This window comes from Phyllobates terribilis, unplaced genomic scaffold (genome assembly GCF_046119375.1).
Source record: "Phyllobates terribilis strain yellow unplaced genomic scaffold, ASM4611937v1 Scaffold_1__5_contigs__length_1240528914, whole genome shotgun sequence".
NCBI lineage: Eukaryota > Metazoa > Chordata > Amphibia > Anura > Dendrobatidae > Phyllobates > Phyllobates terribilis.
In genome coordinates this window covers 1,093,436,392-1,093,454,503 of record NW_027362761.1, presented here as the reverse complement: position 1 = coordinate 1,093,454,503, position 18,112 = coordinate 1,093,436,392, and the positions used below count along the sequence as shown (strand labels likewise).

Genomic DNA, 18,112 nt, shown 5'->3' with positions numbered 1-18,112 from the left:
AATTAAATACCCAATTTCTTTGAAATCAATCTAGCTGTGCTGAAGGTATAGCCGTAAAAGATATTATTGTGGGCACTGAGCTGAGAATAATCTAATATAAATAAATGGAACCGGGAAGGAAAATGAAAAACGTCCCACACCTTGATTTGTGGTAAATCCGTCTAGTAGGCCGTGAGTAATAGTGGTTTTTAATATATTTAATGTTATAGTAGACCACGATAAAAATCCCCGGAGGGAAACTTTATTTTTCATTTATTAGATTGGCTGAAGAGAAAGTTCTGCAGAGGAGAACTGGATATTAGCAATTTCACTAAATTTAAAGAAAAGAAAAAACACAATTTAACTTTGAAACTGGATGAATTTTTTTCACCGTCCCTTTAAAGTTCTTTATAGGAGGACTTTTAAAGAAACATAATTTATAGTCTTATAACAATATTATTCTTACAAGTCACAAGGATGAGGTGAAGAGGCTACATAATGGCTATCCACTAGTTCTGCCACATCCACCTCCTAAATTGCTACGTGCTCGTTCCTCTGGCAACTTCTACACCACAACGGTTCGAAGAACGGAAAGTAAGCGGCACATCCGTCCAACGATATATAAAAATTATTTCATGCTTTGTTAAAGATTCATTAAAAACATGGAGTCCTAAAATATAAAAACCTGACGCGTTTCTAGTGTCCAAGCACCCTTAGTCATAGGATGCCAGAAACGCGTCAGGTTTTTATATTTTAGGACTCCATGTTTTTAATGACTCTTTAACAAAGCATGAAATAATTTTTATATATTGTTGGATGGATGTGCAGCTTACTTTCCTTTCTTTGAACCTTTGGCTGAACTTAACCAGCAGGACCAGCACCCGACACACAGACCTCAACTTTCAGCATTAGATGGTATGGTGTGGTGAGCTCATAATCCCCCCTATCTCCATACTACACCACAACCCTGACTTTGACTTGGCCGGCCCTACATGTAGTTTTCATTGGGGAGAATTAAAATTAGCTACCGCCAGTGACTAATCTTCTGCAAGAAAAAAGAAAAAAAGAAAAACATGCCCGATCCATAATAAAAATATATTTCTTCCTTCTTCCATTATTTGCTCTAGGGGTAAATCTTTTATCAGGTTTTTATATTACAAGACTCCTACTACCTGTCCTTCTCAATCGCAATTCTGTCTGCGATGAAGTCTTCTGTAATGAACAAGGAGTATGACAAAAACAAGAGTGTGAGAAAAACAATCGCATTGCACTCGCTACCATGTTATTCAATTAGGCAGTGCTCACATGCAAGTTTTACCTTAATTGGAGTGGAATTGGGGTAAGGAAAAATGCATGCGCCACTTCTGGAGCACCCGAGGGCTGATGTTATTAGTCCGGGAGGGGGCCCAATATCCATGGCCCCTTCCTAGGCAATTAATATCAGTCCGCAACTGTCTGCTTAGCCTTTACTGGTTATTAAAAATGGGTGGGACCCCACGTCATTTTTTGGGAGGCACTCCCCTTGCTGTAAAGGCTAAGTAGACAGCTACGGACTGATATTAACAGTCTGGAAAGCTCCATTACCCCATTCCCAGACTATAAACAGCCAACAGCTTTCGGCTTTCACTCAGCTGGTTAAGAAAATTAAGGGGGACCCCACTCCGTTTTTTCTTTAAACTAATTATTAGCTAAATACATGTACAGTAAGCTACACATGCACTGCACTGATGATATATCACACTGACATATTACTTTCTATCTATATATCATCTATCTATCATCTATCTATATCTGTATAAAAGATTGTTTTATTAGTTAGAAAACTGGCTTGAAAAGAGAGAATTACTGTATGTAAAAGCTGATGTTAAAAACGCATTGCATACGCATGTCACACGGATATCATACGGATGCTAGGTGAGGAAGAATACACGACACTTGCCTGACACTCTCCAACTTTTCAGGTTGAGAATCTCCGCTGCTTTATATACGCAGATGTGAGCATATGCTAACATTCAGTCTGGTGGCCAGGGTGAAATTTTCAAAATTGTCTGTTTTTTTCTTTATACAGATAATTAAAAAAATATAAAAAAATATTTCTGTAAAAAAATGTTTTAAATTGATTTAAACATTAGGTAATTTTTCCAATTACATATTTACTTAATGAATAATTAATTTCAATTTATCTGATCTAACAATGGGTATATGATATGTTGACAGCTCCTACTCTGAAGTGACGTTCTAAAACATCATTGCATAGTAGCTATCACACGATCAAAGCGAGTCCCCATAGAGAAGGCACAGACGATTTATTACAGTCCGTGCCTTCTCATTCGCTGTATATACAGCGCTAAGAAGTGGTGTGTATGCAGTAATAGGAAGTATCACAAAAAAAGACGCAATAATTACTTGAATATCTGAACAAATTTTACAGCTCTTTAAACCTCATTTACGAACAAACCTGAACATGGCCCAGTCTTTAACTGGTTAACCTGGCCATATACGAGATAGCGGTCGGCCAAGCTATCTCTTTACTAAAGCACTTGTGTGTTTTCACAGGCAGTAACTTATCCAAAAGGATAAAGAATTGAATTTCCCACTGCCCGATCCTTCCATCCCAAGACATTATATGTCAGAGGAGAATTGGGAGACCGACCATATACAGAAGATGGTCAGCCGGTACATTGTGTCATCTGAAATTAGTCATAGGCTGTAAATTGGAGTCCTGGGTTCAGATCTCACCAAAGACAAGTAGATATGTTCTCCCTGTATTTGTGAGCGACCATTTCCACAATCCAAAGAAATGTTGATAGGGAATTTAGATTGTGAGTCCAATGGGGACAGTGAGTGATGATATAAAATGTTTTGGAATATGTTGGTGCTATATAAGCAAGCATGATGAGATAACTAATATATTCCATAGCACTCTACTGAGAATGTCATTGGTTCCAGTCTTAAATGGGGTTCGAAGTCTAATTGGTGTGCTTTTTGAGTGGGGAAAGAACTAAGTAAACACAGAGTGAACAACCAAACCAGAGGCGTACCTAGGGTGGGGAAGGTGCGGCATGTGCCCCAGGCGCAGATGCCAGGTGGGCGCCGTCGGGAAGCCTGATGCAGTGGTCCGAGATGTGTCCATGGCAGCTGCATTTTTCCATCCCCCCGGACTGGGAGTCAACCATTCTCTGAGCCGGCTGTCAGCTTGAAGCCAGCCCAGAGAATGTGCGGCACGCCGGCTCCCACTGATCAATTGAGCTCACGTCTTTCATCGTCATGTGATTTTAAGTGTGCAATTCGCATATGTGCTTGGGGGGGGGAGGGGAAGCCAAACTGAATTCTTGCCTCATGTGCTGAAAAACATACTTCCTGTAGGTTGTACTAGAGTTCTAAACCTCTTCCTCTCTAAAGAGACAATTTGCATATTTCCCAGAGGAGCATTGCGGCTTTAAAAGTCTCCTCACTGCAACATGCTTAACATGAGAAATGTTACCCCTTAGTTAACGGTCTGACGCCTCTCACCCAGTTAGACCAGAACTCACACTTTGCACTGACGAGGGGCAGTACCCCGAAACACAATGTCTGCAAATTGAGTTTCTGGTTCTGGTCCTAAGTCATGTGATAAGGCTCGTTAAAGGGTCACTATTGACTTTTAGGATTGCTACTTCCTGTAGGCGGCACTAGAGTTCTGGACCTCTTCCTCTCTGAAGAGACAATCTGGAAAACATAGATACACCTTCATATAGATGTTGCTATCAAACGGATGATACTTCAAGACTCCAACACTGCAAGTCAACAGTGCAAACGACTACTATATAACGGCTATGAAAAAAGGGGAACAAATCACAGAACCTGTATTTTAAGCAGTAGAAAGTATAAGCTATGATAAGTTTCTACCACTAGGTGGTACTATAGAATGTTGTGTCTTGGACATGTCCTCTTCCATTGAACTCATGCACATATCTCCCTCATAACAGCATCCTCATGAGGTTAGTTTTGGTACTGCAAGTCAAACTTATCAACAGTTTCAACAATCTGAAACTATCCTAAATCGTTACATGTCGATTTAGCAACCTCAACCTACTATGGCGCAGCAATGCAAATCTGGTGTAAGAGAAGAATTTGAAAGCAGGTATTGAAACTTTTAAGATCACCAATGATTAGCACTGTAGTCTTGCAGCGTCGGGGTCCTGGGTTCAAATCCCAACAAGAACGACATCTGCAAGGAGTTTGTATGTTCTCCCTGTGTTTGTGTGGGTTTCCTCTGGGTTCTTCGGTTTCCTCCCACACTCCTAAGACATACTGATAGGGAATCTAGATTCTGAGCCCCAATGGGGACAGCGATGATGATGTCGGTAAAGCGCTGCGGAATTAATGGCGAATATAGGGAAGCATAATAAATATATTATATATCTATTTATAGTAAATGGTATTAAAAAATAGAAAACAAAATATAAATATAAAAAAACAAATAGAAATAATTAAAAACCAGCAAGTGCTACTTGTACAGAACCTAGGGCATAAATAATATATAAAATCCCTTATGTAAGGTGCATAAATGACATTGCCCTTTAGAAATGAGTGAACAGATAGATCCAGGCCACAGCCATGTCCCCAGTCAGTGGTGTGCTGTAATTTAATGAGGACGACAAGCACCGAGCCGTTTACCTGCATCCGCTACAAATACACATAATGCAGCTAACAATACAGCCACATCATCCGAGCATGTTGCATTCATCACGTGCTCTCCCAATTCTGTTTTATAATAATTAATGGTTTTTATGAGGAATTATCTTCACGTTAAATTCTTAAAATTTTGGATGCCAGTAAGCAAAAAAAAAAAAAAGAAACAAAAAATATTGTAATGACCACTGGCCCTAACAAGTGTAGAAAAAGAGCGTCACCTACCCTCGTAATTAACAATCACGATGGTCAGCATGCATTCTCTCCCCAACATCCTGGCACGGTGGAGGCATGCGGGCTACCTCACAAACACAGAGAAAACACTGTACGAATGGCTATTTTTGGTAACACTGCTCATCACAGAGAGAGAAATAAACAGCAGGAGAGCTGCAAATTTGGAATGTTCCGTCTTCTCGGCACGAGAGGTTGTCATGGCAACAAAAAGCGCATCTCTCATGCGGTAACTGAGAAAGTGTCACATGCTGAGTAGGAAAATCCACCGTCTGCAGGAGATACATAAACATACATGATGTGTGCAGAAAACCCAGAAAAGTCATCTTCCTAAAGACTGGGGGCAGAATATTATACTAGCGCAAGTGGAGGTCATTACCGCTCTTTCTGCAGGGCCTGCAGCTCACAAGCCTTCCCAAAGGGATTTTAGGCAATATACTATTACACCTATGCTTACAGAAATGTTGGCATTTTTTGGGGGAGCCTTATATAGTCTATTGGCATTTAGATAGTTGCTTTAGTATTATGCCTAGTGGCGGACATAGATGAGGGCCCCAGGGCAACAACAATATATGTGTCCTTTGCAGTCCAATACCTCGTCATAAAGCAAAATGGCACCTTTTTTGGAGGTGGAAGTGGGTCCACTTACTCTTTGGGTCCCTTTGCGGCTGCACAGGTTTTAGCAATGATATGTCTGCTGCTGGCTTAAAGGGAATCTGTCCGCACTTTGGAGTTATCCGACCTCTACTATGGCCATACAGGGTGTAGAAAAGTAAATCTATACATACCTGTATGGCCCATAGTAGAGGTCTGAGTGCAGAGAAAAGCGCATTAATCAATTCTATTTTGTACAGGCTTGGCATCTGGGGGATGCCAAGCAATCCCCGCCTATGTGCTTATTATTCCCCCAAATCCCCGCCTGTATGCTTAATTATTATATTCCCCCCTCCCCTGCATGTCACAGGGCCGTGTGCTCCCTGGGCACACATTTGAGTACTTGAGTATTCCAGTTTTTGTGGGGTTTTTATATCCGCCATATGGTTTCAGAGACATGACCTTTTTTTAATGCTGCTCTGCATAATTGCACTATGAGCCACACCCCCTTGATAAAGACAATAAAAAGGCCCATATCTCTGAAACCATATGGCGGATTTAAAAGAAAATATAAAAAATAGAGTACTCAGGGGACCAATAGGAATAAAATAACAAAACCTTTCTTGTCTGACTGGGTCGGTGGACCTTATTGCTCGTCTACAGAACAATCTTCTAAGCCGATTTATGACCATTTGAAAGTTGAACTATTTGGTCATAAATCAGATTAGAAGATGGTTCTGGAGAATGGAGATATGGGATACAGACCCTGTTGTCACAATGAGCTCAGTGAAGTATTTGACTATTAGCTCATTCTCCATCTTGTTGTGTGCTACGATTCATAAACTCTGTAGAAGCCAAATGGTCTAGAATTTTTAACAAAACACTTTTGCAAAAAATAAATGATTTCAAGCAGAAAAACCCCCCTCTCTCATTGGAGTCGATATAATTTAATAAAAGTTGAAGGTGGAAACATTGGGGGTATTTTTTGGTGACTATTAAAGGGAACCGGTCACCAGATTTTCCAAATATAAAGTACAGCCATCAACGTTAAGGCCTCTATTACAGCATTCTAGTACGCTGTATGTATGTCCTCAATCGCCTCCTCAGATACCAAAAAAGAGCTTTTATTATACCTACAGATGTCGCAGAGGGCAGAGCAAAGCACTGTAGTACGCGTGCGCCGGGAAAGGCCAAAGAGCACCGATGACCTGGAAGTAATGCCAGCGCATGCGCACTACAGTGCTCTGATCGGCCCTCTGCAGGAGCACATTTGGGGGACACTGTGTGGATGAAATAGGACGTGTCATAAACATGAAGTAGGGAAGGAGGACAACATTCTAGGAGGAAAGGAGGCACCGGATGAAGACCAGAGACGTCCGTTGGACCGGACCGCACAGTTTGTGGGTATAATAAAAGGTCTTCTTTGGGATCTGCAGAGAGGATTGGGGACATATATACAACATACTAGAATGCTGTAAAAGAGGCCTTAAAGGTGATGGCCGCACTTTATATTGGGAAAACCTGAGTTGCTCTCATTACCAAGGGGAAACAGTTTTATATTTAGATGTAAGGAAGAACTAAGGCCAGCAGATGCCCCTGGGCATAAGCTTTCTTGGGTACGCTCATACCTCACCCCCTATTTCAGCTATGTATAAGAAACATCTTCACTACTGCAATCTATTGTAGTTAAAGTGACAGCTTATGGTATATAGACAATGCGCCCGCCCTATAATCCGCCTCCAGTTTGCGTAAAGTTCTGTTGTGCTGAGACACAAAGAAAATTAGGTAAATGTAAGCGCCTGCTCAATTATCATCATATATCATACCTACTAGATGAACAACTGACTTTTTAGAGTAGATCATTCATTACAATAGGAATGAAGATAAAGAACCTTCTGTCACGAAATCCTAAATGTAGACTATGTCTTTTTTAACACTACCCTACATACAATTCATTCTACCTCTTCTTGATGGGATTACCCGGCGCCGCCCCTTTAGCAGTGATTTATGGTCATCATAAGAACCACTTTACCCGTAAACATAGGAATTATGGACAGATAGTGCCGCCTATTGTGGTTTTATTTTACATAGCAATTTCCAGTATTTGATATACAAACCAGAGACAATTTATATGGAAAGCAGGACAGTAGGTATACAAATGAGGAAACCCTTCCAAAGCCGATATTTACATAAACTAACAGTGAATCCTCCACTTTGTGCCAATGTGTCCAAGGCTACAAAAGTGGTTTCAATAAAATGACAGTAAATTGTCAATACATTGTGCTATTGGAGAGATGAATAGCGTTCTGATAAAGCAGTGGGCCACAAGCTTCACATAATGTAACAAAAAAAAGAACTGATACTAAAATGGATATTCATATTCTTTGCACTCTCATATTATTATTTTAGCAATCAGGTCATAAGCTTCGGAGATGATTTTTCCTTTTAAAGTAGCACTTCAATCCTTTCTCAGTTCATATCTTGCTGTGTGGTTAATTTGCGGTCATTGGTAAAAGCAATTACACTAGGAAATATGAAATTTGTAAAAAATGAGGAAAAGTCTAGTATAACAGTGTAACGGCATGACTGTCATAATAGAAGCTGTATGGTGGCACAGATTGGCACCCGGAGTCCATTTTCATTTTACTAAACTATACATGCTCTGTGTGCCTCCAAATTTCACCCTATTATACCCAGAATACTTTTGTAGGTGGCGTGACATTGAACATGCCATCATTTTGTTTCTCATGGATTCTATATGAATTTAAAAATCACTGACTGAGGTGGAATAGCAATATTTTAAAAACACGATACTTTATTGTAAATATTCAAATCCTATAAACTAAACCACCGTACTACATGCAGTCTATCCTGTATGCCCACTATTTTGACACACGGGTCATACTCAGGATACTAATATTACTATTTACTTACTTATTTACTACTGGGTACATGCAAATTATTATTTTTCTTGGGTTTTGTCTGTGAAATCGCCAGTGTGAAAGTAATTCTACACATTGCATGTATACAGACTTATGCACCAGCTCATTTCTTTGAAAAAAAATCGATTGAGCTCAGATTTTTTCTGTTTTGCATGCCCATAGACTTTCTTCCAAATTATGGAAGAGACTAGAGCATACTGCAATTTTTTTCATGCGGATATTTGGTCAGTGTAAAAAAACAGTCATCTGAATAGATCTACTGAATACCATCGGTCTCCTCGTCTCTTTATACCATAGACAGCACTTTGACCAAAAATATGGTCATGTGAACTAAAGAGCACTTTTCCATCTTTGTTGCGTCAATCAACAGAGGACTTGAGAGGAGAGTTGGAATAAAGTATACTTGTTTAATGAATGCCAGCGGCTGGGACCTGCTATGCTTCCCACCATCCTATTAGCAACACACCGAATGGAAGTAAACTCTGTGTGGATTTGGAGCTATCTGTGGACTCTATCTGGCTAGACCAAGACTCAGTGGACCACCTAACCTATATCTATGAGAAAACCTTATCAAGGTTGGCAATGTCTGCGGCTATTAGATACATGTTTATTCCATATGCGCCAATAATACCATATTTTATATCCATTATAAAGGATAGTAATGATTTTTCCCTTTCCAATAATTTAGGAGCTCAGTTCTGTCCATCTGGAAGTCAGTCTGTCTAACCAAGGATATGAGCCGCTCTTAGACTTGCATAGAACGACTGACTTCCGGTCCACACAACAGCACTGTAGGATTCGATTACTCAGGGTGGGCTGTTACATGATATAACGTGGGATAGAACAGGGCTCTGAAATTAACAACTCCACATTTTACATAATGCACTTTACAAACTGGGAAAAAAAATTACCAGAGTGTTCCTTTAATTATACATAGTTCAGGACATCATGATGGATATTGTAAATGAATGGTCCTTAATCATTTTCACACATCTTTATAATCTTTTAATCACTTTCCTTTATAAATAGTCAAACACATGGGCGGCTTACTCACCATATGTCCATTTTTTCCATGACTTAGGCTTTGTCTGGAAAATTCCACAAATAAAATATAAAAAGACCGAATGTTAAAATATTATTAGAGACGCACTACTTGGCATTTTCAAGAATAAACTGGGATAAAACTATCTCAAGACTTCCTTAATCTGACAGATCCAATGCACCAACCCCAGGACCCCATACTTAGAATAATGTCAGCAGAACCTGTCGATATCGATGGGTTCGGCCGACAGTCTAATGTGTATGGGGCCCCCCACCCGACTCTTTCCTGACAGATGATGTCGGGGGGAGATATGGATAGAAACATATCTGATTTCATACTGCTTATCCTTTTATCACCTAAAACTACGTTCCCAAGATGAGTTGTTGATGCTTCGTATTTTCGAAAAAAATGCCAGTAAGCTATTTTACTTGGGTGGAGAAATGGTGCAGAAAATCTGTCACGTCGAAAACTCACCATAAGCTCATTGTAGGTATGTAGCCTACTCCAGTCCTTTAGAGTCACCAACAGGTCATGTTTTCAGGGTTTCCTTAGTATGGCCCAGGTGATAATTGCAGTAACTGCACAGACAATCATTTAATCACCTGGGCAATACTAAGGATATCTTGGAAACATGACTTGTTGGTGGCTCTTGAGGACCAAAGCTGAGGAACACTAGTCTACAACATGTATGAAATGAAAACACAATACTATCCAGAACAATACTGAATAGCTGTGTAAGTGCAAATCTGTGTTTTCCAGCCAGTCTCAGATTTTCTAACTAACAGTCTCTAGAGACACTCCACACCAAAACCAGTGGGTCATTTTAGCCTTGGTCTAGAAAGAGCAGACAATGGCTTTGACTAATTGCTTCTGGGCAATTATTGACGACACTTGACCACACTTTGCTACAACTACTGACACTTCATTCCCGGTTAATCTACTGGATCTGATATGAACCAGTTGTGCCTTCAGAAGGGAGAATGATTATCCAGGATTTGGTGCAAAGATTACATTTTTTTTTATTACAAAACATTAATCTTGATGAAGTGTAACAGTTTTCCAGCAGATTACTTATCGGTCACACTGAAATAACATAATTTTATTCATACACCTTACTATACAATCAGAGACATATGCTCTGTTTTTGTTCAGGTCTCTTGAAATAGCATACTGTGCCTATATAAGCATGTGCCCATAAGACTGACACAGGAGGAATGCAACAGGAAGATGGATTATTTTGTGTGTCAGTTGTAGGGAGTCAGTTCTCTGGTAGACGCTTCATTATGCACAGGCAAAAAATTCTTATATCAAAACCAGTGAGCAGTTTATTAAAGTCCAGGAAAAATAGTCCCAGCTCACAAAACAAAACAGCCTTTTCTTGGCAAAAAAAGGTAAACAAAATAAAAAATGTTCACTTACAAGTAATGTGGGATCACCCGTTCAGACCAAAGTTCCACACATGGTCTCAAGCAGAGACTAACCAACGTGAGAGTGCTTCCCTCCTCCCACACACAGACAGTGAATGAGACAGCTGAACGGCCTTAAATAGGCTATTCCTGTACCTCCAAGGCCCGGAGCTGGAGGTATGGGAACAGTCAATCCCACCCAGCTCTAGTGGCCATCCCTAAAACCAGGACCCAAAATTCAGGCCCATTAAAAAGCCTCCCAACTGCCATTCGAGTTTCACATCACCAAGGCTAGGCACCTCAGTGACACATACACATCATCCAGGACTTGTCCGGCTGCAACTTTGCACTGTGTGTGTGTATGTATGTAATATATATATATATATATATATATATATATATATATATATATATATATATATATATATATATATATATATATATATATATATATATATATATATATATATATATATACACACACATACACACTGCTCAAAAAAATAAAGAGAACACTCAAATAACACATCCTAGATCTAAATGAATGAAATATCCTCATTGAATACTTTGTTCTGTACAAAGTTGAATGTGCTGACAACAAAATCACACAAAAATCATCAATGGAAATCAAATTTATTAACCAATGGAGGCCTGGATTTGGAGTCACCCCCAAAATTAAAGTAGAAAAACACACTACAGGCTGATACAACTTTGATGTAATATCCTTAAAACAAGTCAAAATGAGGCTCAGTATTGTGTGTGGCCTCCACGTGCCTGTATGACCTCTCTACAATGCCTGGGCATGCGCCTGATGAGGTTGCGGATAGTCTCCTGTGGGAACTCCTCCCAGACCTGGACTAAAGCATCCGCCAACTCCTGGACAGTCTGTGGTGCGACATGATGTCCCAGATGTGCTCAATCGGATTCAGGTCTGGGGAACGGGCGGGCCAGTCCATAGCTTCAATGCCTTCGTCTTGCAGGAACTGCTGACACACTCCAGCCACATGAGGTCTGGCATTGTCCTGCATTAGGAGGAACCCAGGGCCAACTGCACCAGCATATGGTCTCACAAGGGGTCTGAGGATCTCATCTCGGTACCTAATGGCAGTCAGGCTACCTCTGGCGCTGTGCGGCCCTCCAAAGAAATGCCACACAACACCATTACTGACCCACTGCCAAACCGGTCATGTTGAAGGATGTTGCAGGCAGCAGATCGCTCTCCACGGCATCTCCAGACTCTGTCACATGTGCTTAGTGTGAACCTGCTTTCATCTGTGAAGAGCACAGGGTGCCAGTGGCGACTTTGCCAATCCTGGTGTTCTGTGGCAAATGCCAAGCGTCCTGCACGGTGTTGGGCTGTGAGCACAACCCCCATCTGTGGACGCCGGGCCCTCAGACCACCCTCATGGAGTCGGTTTCTAACCGTTTGTGCAGACACATGCACATTTGTGGCCAGCTGGAGGTCATTTTGCAGCGCTCTGGCAGTGCTCCTCCTGTTCCTCCTTACACAAAGGCGGAGGTAACGGTGCTGCTGCTGGGTTGCTGCCCTCCTACGGCCCCCTCCACGTCTCCTGGTATCTGCTCCATGCTCTGGACACTGTGCTGACAGACACAGCTACCCTTCTTGCCACAGCTCGCACTGATGTGCCATCCTGGATGAACTGCACTACCTGAGCAACTTCTGTGGGTTGAACTGTAAACACTGCATCATGCTACTGTACCTCTAGGGGTGAGATCAATGGCAAAATGAAAAAGTGACCAAAACAACAGCCAAAAAGGATGAGAACAGAGAAATGGTCTGTGGTTACCACCGGCAGAACCACTCCTTTATAGGGGGTATCTTGCTAATTGCCTATCACTTCTACCAGTTTTCTGTTCCATTTGCACAACAGCAGGAGAAATTGATTCACAATCAGTGTTGCTTCATAACTGGACAGGTATATTTCACAGACGTGTTATTGACTTGGAGTTACATTGTGTTTATTTTTTTGAGCAGTATATATATATATATATATATATATATATATATATATATATATATATATATATATATATATATATATATATATATATATATATATATATATATATATATGTACAGACCAAAAGTTTGGACACACCTTCTCATTTAAAGATTTTTCTGTATTTTCTTGACTTTGAAAATTGTACATTCACACTGAAGGCATCAAAACTATGAATTAACACATGTGGAATTATATACTTAACAAAAAAGTGGGAGACAATTGAAAATATGTCTTATATTCTAGGTTCTTCAAAGTAGCCACCTTTTGCTTTGATGACTGCTTCGCACTCTCTTGGCATTCTCTTGATGAGCTTCAAGAGGTAGTCACCGGAAATGGTTTTTACTTCACAGTTGTGCCCGGTCAGGTTTAATAAGTGGGATTTCTTGCCTTATAAATGGAGTTGGGACCATCATTTATGTTGTGCAGAAGTCAGGTGGATACACAGCTGATAGTCCTACTGAATAGACTGTTAGAATTTGTATTATGGCAAGAAAAAAGCAGCTAAGTAAAGAAAAACGAGTGGCCATCATTACTTTAAGAAATGAAGGTCAGTCAGTCAGTCTGAAAAATTGGGAAAACTTTGAAAGTGTCCCCAAGTGCAGTTGCAAAAACCATCAAGCGCTACAAAGAAACTGTCTCACATGAGGGCCGCCCCAGGAAAGGAAGACCAAGAGTCACCTCTGCTTCTGAGGATAAGTTTATCCGAGTCACCAGCCTCAGAAATCGCAGGTTAACAACAGCTCAGATTAGAGACCAGGTCAATGCCACACAGAGTTCTAGCAGCAGACACATCTCTTCAACAACTGTTAAGGAGACTTTGTGCAGCAGGCCTTCATGGTAAAATAGCTGCTAGGAAACCACTGCTAAGGACAGGCAACAAGCAGAAGAGACAAGTTTGGGCTAAAGAACACAAAGAATGAACATTAGACCAGTGGAAATCTGTGCTTTGGTCTGATGAGTACAAATTTGAGATCTTTGGTTCCAACCACCGTGTCTTTGTGCGACGCTGAAAAGGTGAACGGATGGACTCTACATGCCTGGTTCCCACCGTGAAGCATGGAGGAGGAGGTGTGATGGTGTGGGGGTGCTTTGCTGGGATTTATTCAAAATTGAAGGTATACTGAACCAGCATGGCTACCACAGCATCTTGCAGCGGCATGCTATTCCATCCGGTTTGAGTTTAGATGGACCATCATTTATTTTCCAACAGGACAATGACCCCAAACACACCTGGGAACTCCTTCAAGATTGTTGGAAGACCATTTCCGGTGACTACCTCTTGAAGCTCATCAAGAGAATGCCAAGAGTGTGCAAAGCAGTCATCAAAGCAAAAGGTGGCTACTTTGAAGAACCTAGAATATAAGACATATTTTCAGTTGTTTCACACTTTTTTGTTAAGTATATAATTCCACATGTGTTAATTCATAGTTTTGATGCCTTCAGTTTGAATGTACAATTTTCATAGTCATGAAAATACAGAAAAATCTTTAAATGAGAAGGTGTGTCCAAATTTTTGGTCTGTACTGTATATATACATACATACACATATATATATGTATATGTATGTGTGTGTGTATATATATATATATATATATATATATATATATATATATACACACACAGCTCTGGCAAAAATTAAGAGACCGCTGCAAAATTTAGATTTTCCCTGATTTTTGTCTTTAGACGTATATTTTTGAGTAAAATGTACATTGTTGTATTATTCTATAAACTACTGACAACATGCCTCCAAAATTCAAAGCTAAAAATTTTGTATGTATTTGCAGCAAATGAGAAATAAATAAAATTAAAAAATAATAAAAAAAGAAACAATGCTTTCAGACCTTCAAATAATGCAAAGAAAACAAGTTCTTATTCATTTAAAAACAACAATACTCATGTTTTAACTCAGGAAGCGTTCAGAAATCAATATTTGGTGGACTAACCATGATTTTTAATCCCAGCTTTCAGGCGTCTTGGCTGCTTTCCACCAGTCTATCACACTGCTTTTGGGTGACCTTATGCCACTCCTGGCAGAAAAATGTAAGCAGTTCTTCTTTGTTTGATGGCTTGTGACTATCCATCTTCCTCTTGATTACATTCCAGAGGTTTTCAATGGGGTTCAGGTCTGGAGATTGGGGTGGCCATGACAGGGTCTTGATGTGGTGCTCCTTCATCCACACATTGATTGACCTAGCTGTGGCATGGGGCATTGTCCTGCTGGAAATAAACAGTGCTCAGAGTTGGGGAACATTGCCTGAACAGAAGGAAGCAAGTGTTTTTCAAGGATAACCTTGTATGCGGCTTGATTCATTCGTCCTTCGCAAAGATTAACCTGCCCAATTCCAGCCTTGCTGAAGCGTCCCCAGATCATCAACGATCCTCCACCAAATTTCACAATGAGTGCAAGACACTGTGGCTTGTATGCCTCTCCAGGTCTCCATCTAACCATTAGACGACCAGGTGTTGGGCAAAGCTGAAAATTAGACTCATCAGGGAAGATTACCTTACTCCAATCCTCTATGGTACAATCCTTATGGTCTTTGGCAAACTTCAGCCTGGCTCTCCTTTGCTTTTCATTGATGAAAGGCTTTTTTCTAGCTTTACATGACTTGAGGCCTGCCTCTAGGCGCCTGTTACCAACTGTTCTTGCCGTGCACTTCACCCCAGCTGCCATTTGCCATTACTTTTGTAGGTCACTTGATGTCATCCTGCGGTTGCTGAGTGACATTCGAATAAGATGACGGTCATCCCGGTCAGTGGAGAGTCGCTTTCGCCCTCTGCCGGTCTGTAGCTTTGTTGTCCCCTATGTCTTCTGCTTGACCTTATTGTAATGGACTGCCGTCTTCGAAATTTTAAGGATGGAGGCAACATGATGCTCACTGTATCCCTCTGCTAGTAAAGCCAGAATTGAGCCCTTCTTTTCCTTACTCAAGACTTTTCTTTTCAACTCCTTTTGGCATGGTTAAAAGTTATTTTTTCATTCAAGTTACTTTTTGGTTATGACTAGCACTTGTTTTGCCATCCAGCTTCCTCCCCCCTGCCAGGCACTTTTGCAGTGACTTATGACTCCTACAGGGAAAATTGACCTCCTGTTTCTATATAGAGCTTAGAAGGATTCAGCTAGTCAATTTTTAATCACGTGATGTCATAGACATAATGGAAAACAGAAGAATGTACTGGGTAGAAAGGCAAAATGAGCAATTGTAAGTACACAGTGCTATATAATATGATGACTGCAATATATTAAGAGGATGAAAACTTTGATGAGAGGAGGAGTGCTTCTTTAATACAGCGTTCATTAGAGCAGACACGGCTGGACTTTGCTGTATAGGCGACTGATTTTTTTTATTGTTTCAAACAATTTCCTGCTTTCACCTCAATTTTTTAACTATTTTAAAGCTAAAAAAGTTCATAAGGGTAGAGTTTTTAATCGGAATAAAACTAAACAGCAGAACCAGAGGGCATATTCTGAAAATGAATAGGAGGGAAAGATGCCATAGAAATATTATTTTATTGAAATTTTATCTTAGAACAAATTTTCATTAGATTTTGTTGCAAAATCCACAGTAAGTAAATTTGCTAATGCCTATGATAAACATAGATTTATCAAATGATATAATGGGAAACAAGGCAGCACTAGTCCAATAACTTGGGAGTGCATGCATTCAGACGGCAAAAAAATGATCAAGTTATATACCAACATTAGAGAGCACTCCAAACTGGCTTCAAAAGCAAAAACAGACTTTATTAGCCCAGACATGTGGCAAGCCATGCTTGAAAAAGGCTCAAAAGGCTCATTGTTTGTAGAGTTGAAACATCGCCACATGTATGGATGATAAATTCTGATTTTTGATCATACGTCCTAAGATACAATTAAAAAGGAAAAAATATAAAGGCAGATGGGTCATGTTGTCTTTTTTGCCAAATGGTTGGCTATCCATGTAATATAAGAACTGATCTGCCATTGCAGGAACTGCTTATACAAAAAGTAGCTCTACAATATGGCTTTATAAGCGCCATAGTGAGAACTTTCTGAAATGCTGAGCATGTCATCAATGAATATTTATTTTACTCGCTTATTTAGCACCATTCATTTCCACTGTGCGTTACAGACATCATCACTGTCCCCATTGGGGCTCACAATCTAGATTCCCTATCAGTATGTCTTTGGAGTGTGGGAGGAAACTGGAGAAACCCACACAAACACGGGGAGAACATACACACTCCTTGCAGATGTTGTCCTTGGTGGGATTTGAACCCAGGAACCCAGGGCTGCAAGACTACAGTGCTAACCTCTGAACCACCGTGTTGCCCAATACATCTAACACAAGTAAATACACCCAATATATATGAAAATTGTATGTTTCCAGCCAGTGTAATATAAATGTCTACTTTGAAGTTTTAATGTATGCGCACAATGATTTCAATTATAGATACACTACATACCAAACAATCACAATCTAAGGGCAGTAGCGGTAAATCCCAATGAAACGATATGCAACATGGGCCGGCTGACTGACAATCTTGTGAGTCTATGTAACAATAACATCATATCTTGTCTCTAAAATGGACATGATCGCATCTACATCCTGTTCCTCTATACAGACCTGACCAATTCATTTCCAAGGCAGACCCGCAGAGACCTTTATATTTAATTTTACCCTAGTTACCGCAGTAAACTATATTGATAACACTTTCTCTATAAGGACACTCTATGTTCTGGCAGTGCAGTATAAAATTCATAAAATCCTCATTTCAATTTAAGATATCATATGGAATACAATCAGGCTGGGAGCGCTCAATCATTGTCCTCGCTGATAATCTCTGTCTCCTGGGGTATTCAGCCTCCCTCGACCAACTCAATTTATGCTGCTATGTATAAGAAATAAGTAGTTTACAGGAAGCACATGCCATGTCCTCAACTCAATTACAATGATTAGAATCAAAGGACGGTATGACATCCGCAGTCTGACAAACCCATGAATTGAGGTGAACGATCTCTGCAGGACTCAAACTAGATCCTACTGATACGGGAGAGTATTGGCAGAGGCACCACGAGATATAAAGTAAAAGCACTGCTCTGTAAACTGGGTAATTTTTAAGAGACTGTAACCAAGGTTAAGTGCTCGAGTGATCTGGAATATTTTTATGATATTTATGTTTGGAAAGTGCCCTGTAATAATAAAAAAAAAAGGTTGATAAAAGGAACACAAACCTTTC

The 18,112-nt window shown here is 40.2% G+C and overlaps 1 protein-coding gene across 7 annotated transcripts in view; it reads right to left on the bottom strand.

Moving 5' to 3' along the window:
- The window catches only part of APBB2 (amyloid beta precursor protein binding family B member 2), a 422,077-nt gene that overhangs the window by 198,866 nt on the left and 205,099 nt on the right, over positions 1-18,112 (bottom strand). The window contains exon 1 of one of the 7 annotated variants that reach the window (XM_073645712.1): positions 4,879-5,077. The exons of the other annotated variants lie outside the window; for them this stretch is intronic. Within the exon in view, the coding sequence (XP_073501813.1) occupies positions 4,879-4,927 (49 nt within the window). The 5' untranslated portion in view covers positions 4,928-5,077. Of the gene's footprint in view, positions 1-4,878; positions 5,078-18,112 lie in introns of those variants that run through there. 7 annotated transcript variants of the gene reach the window in all.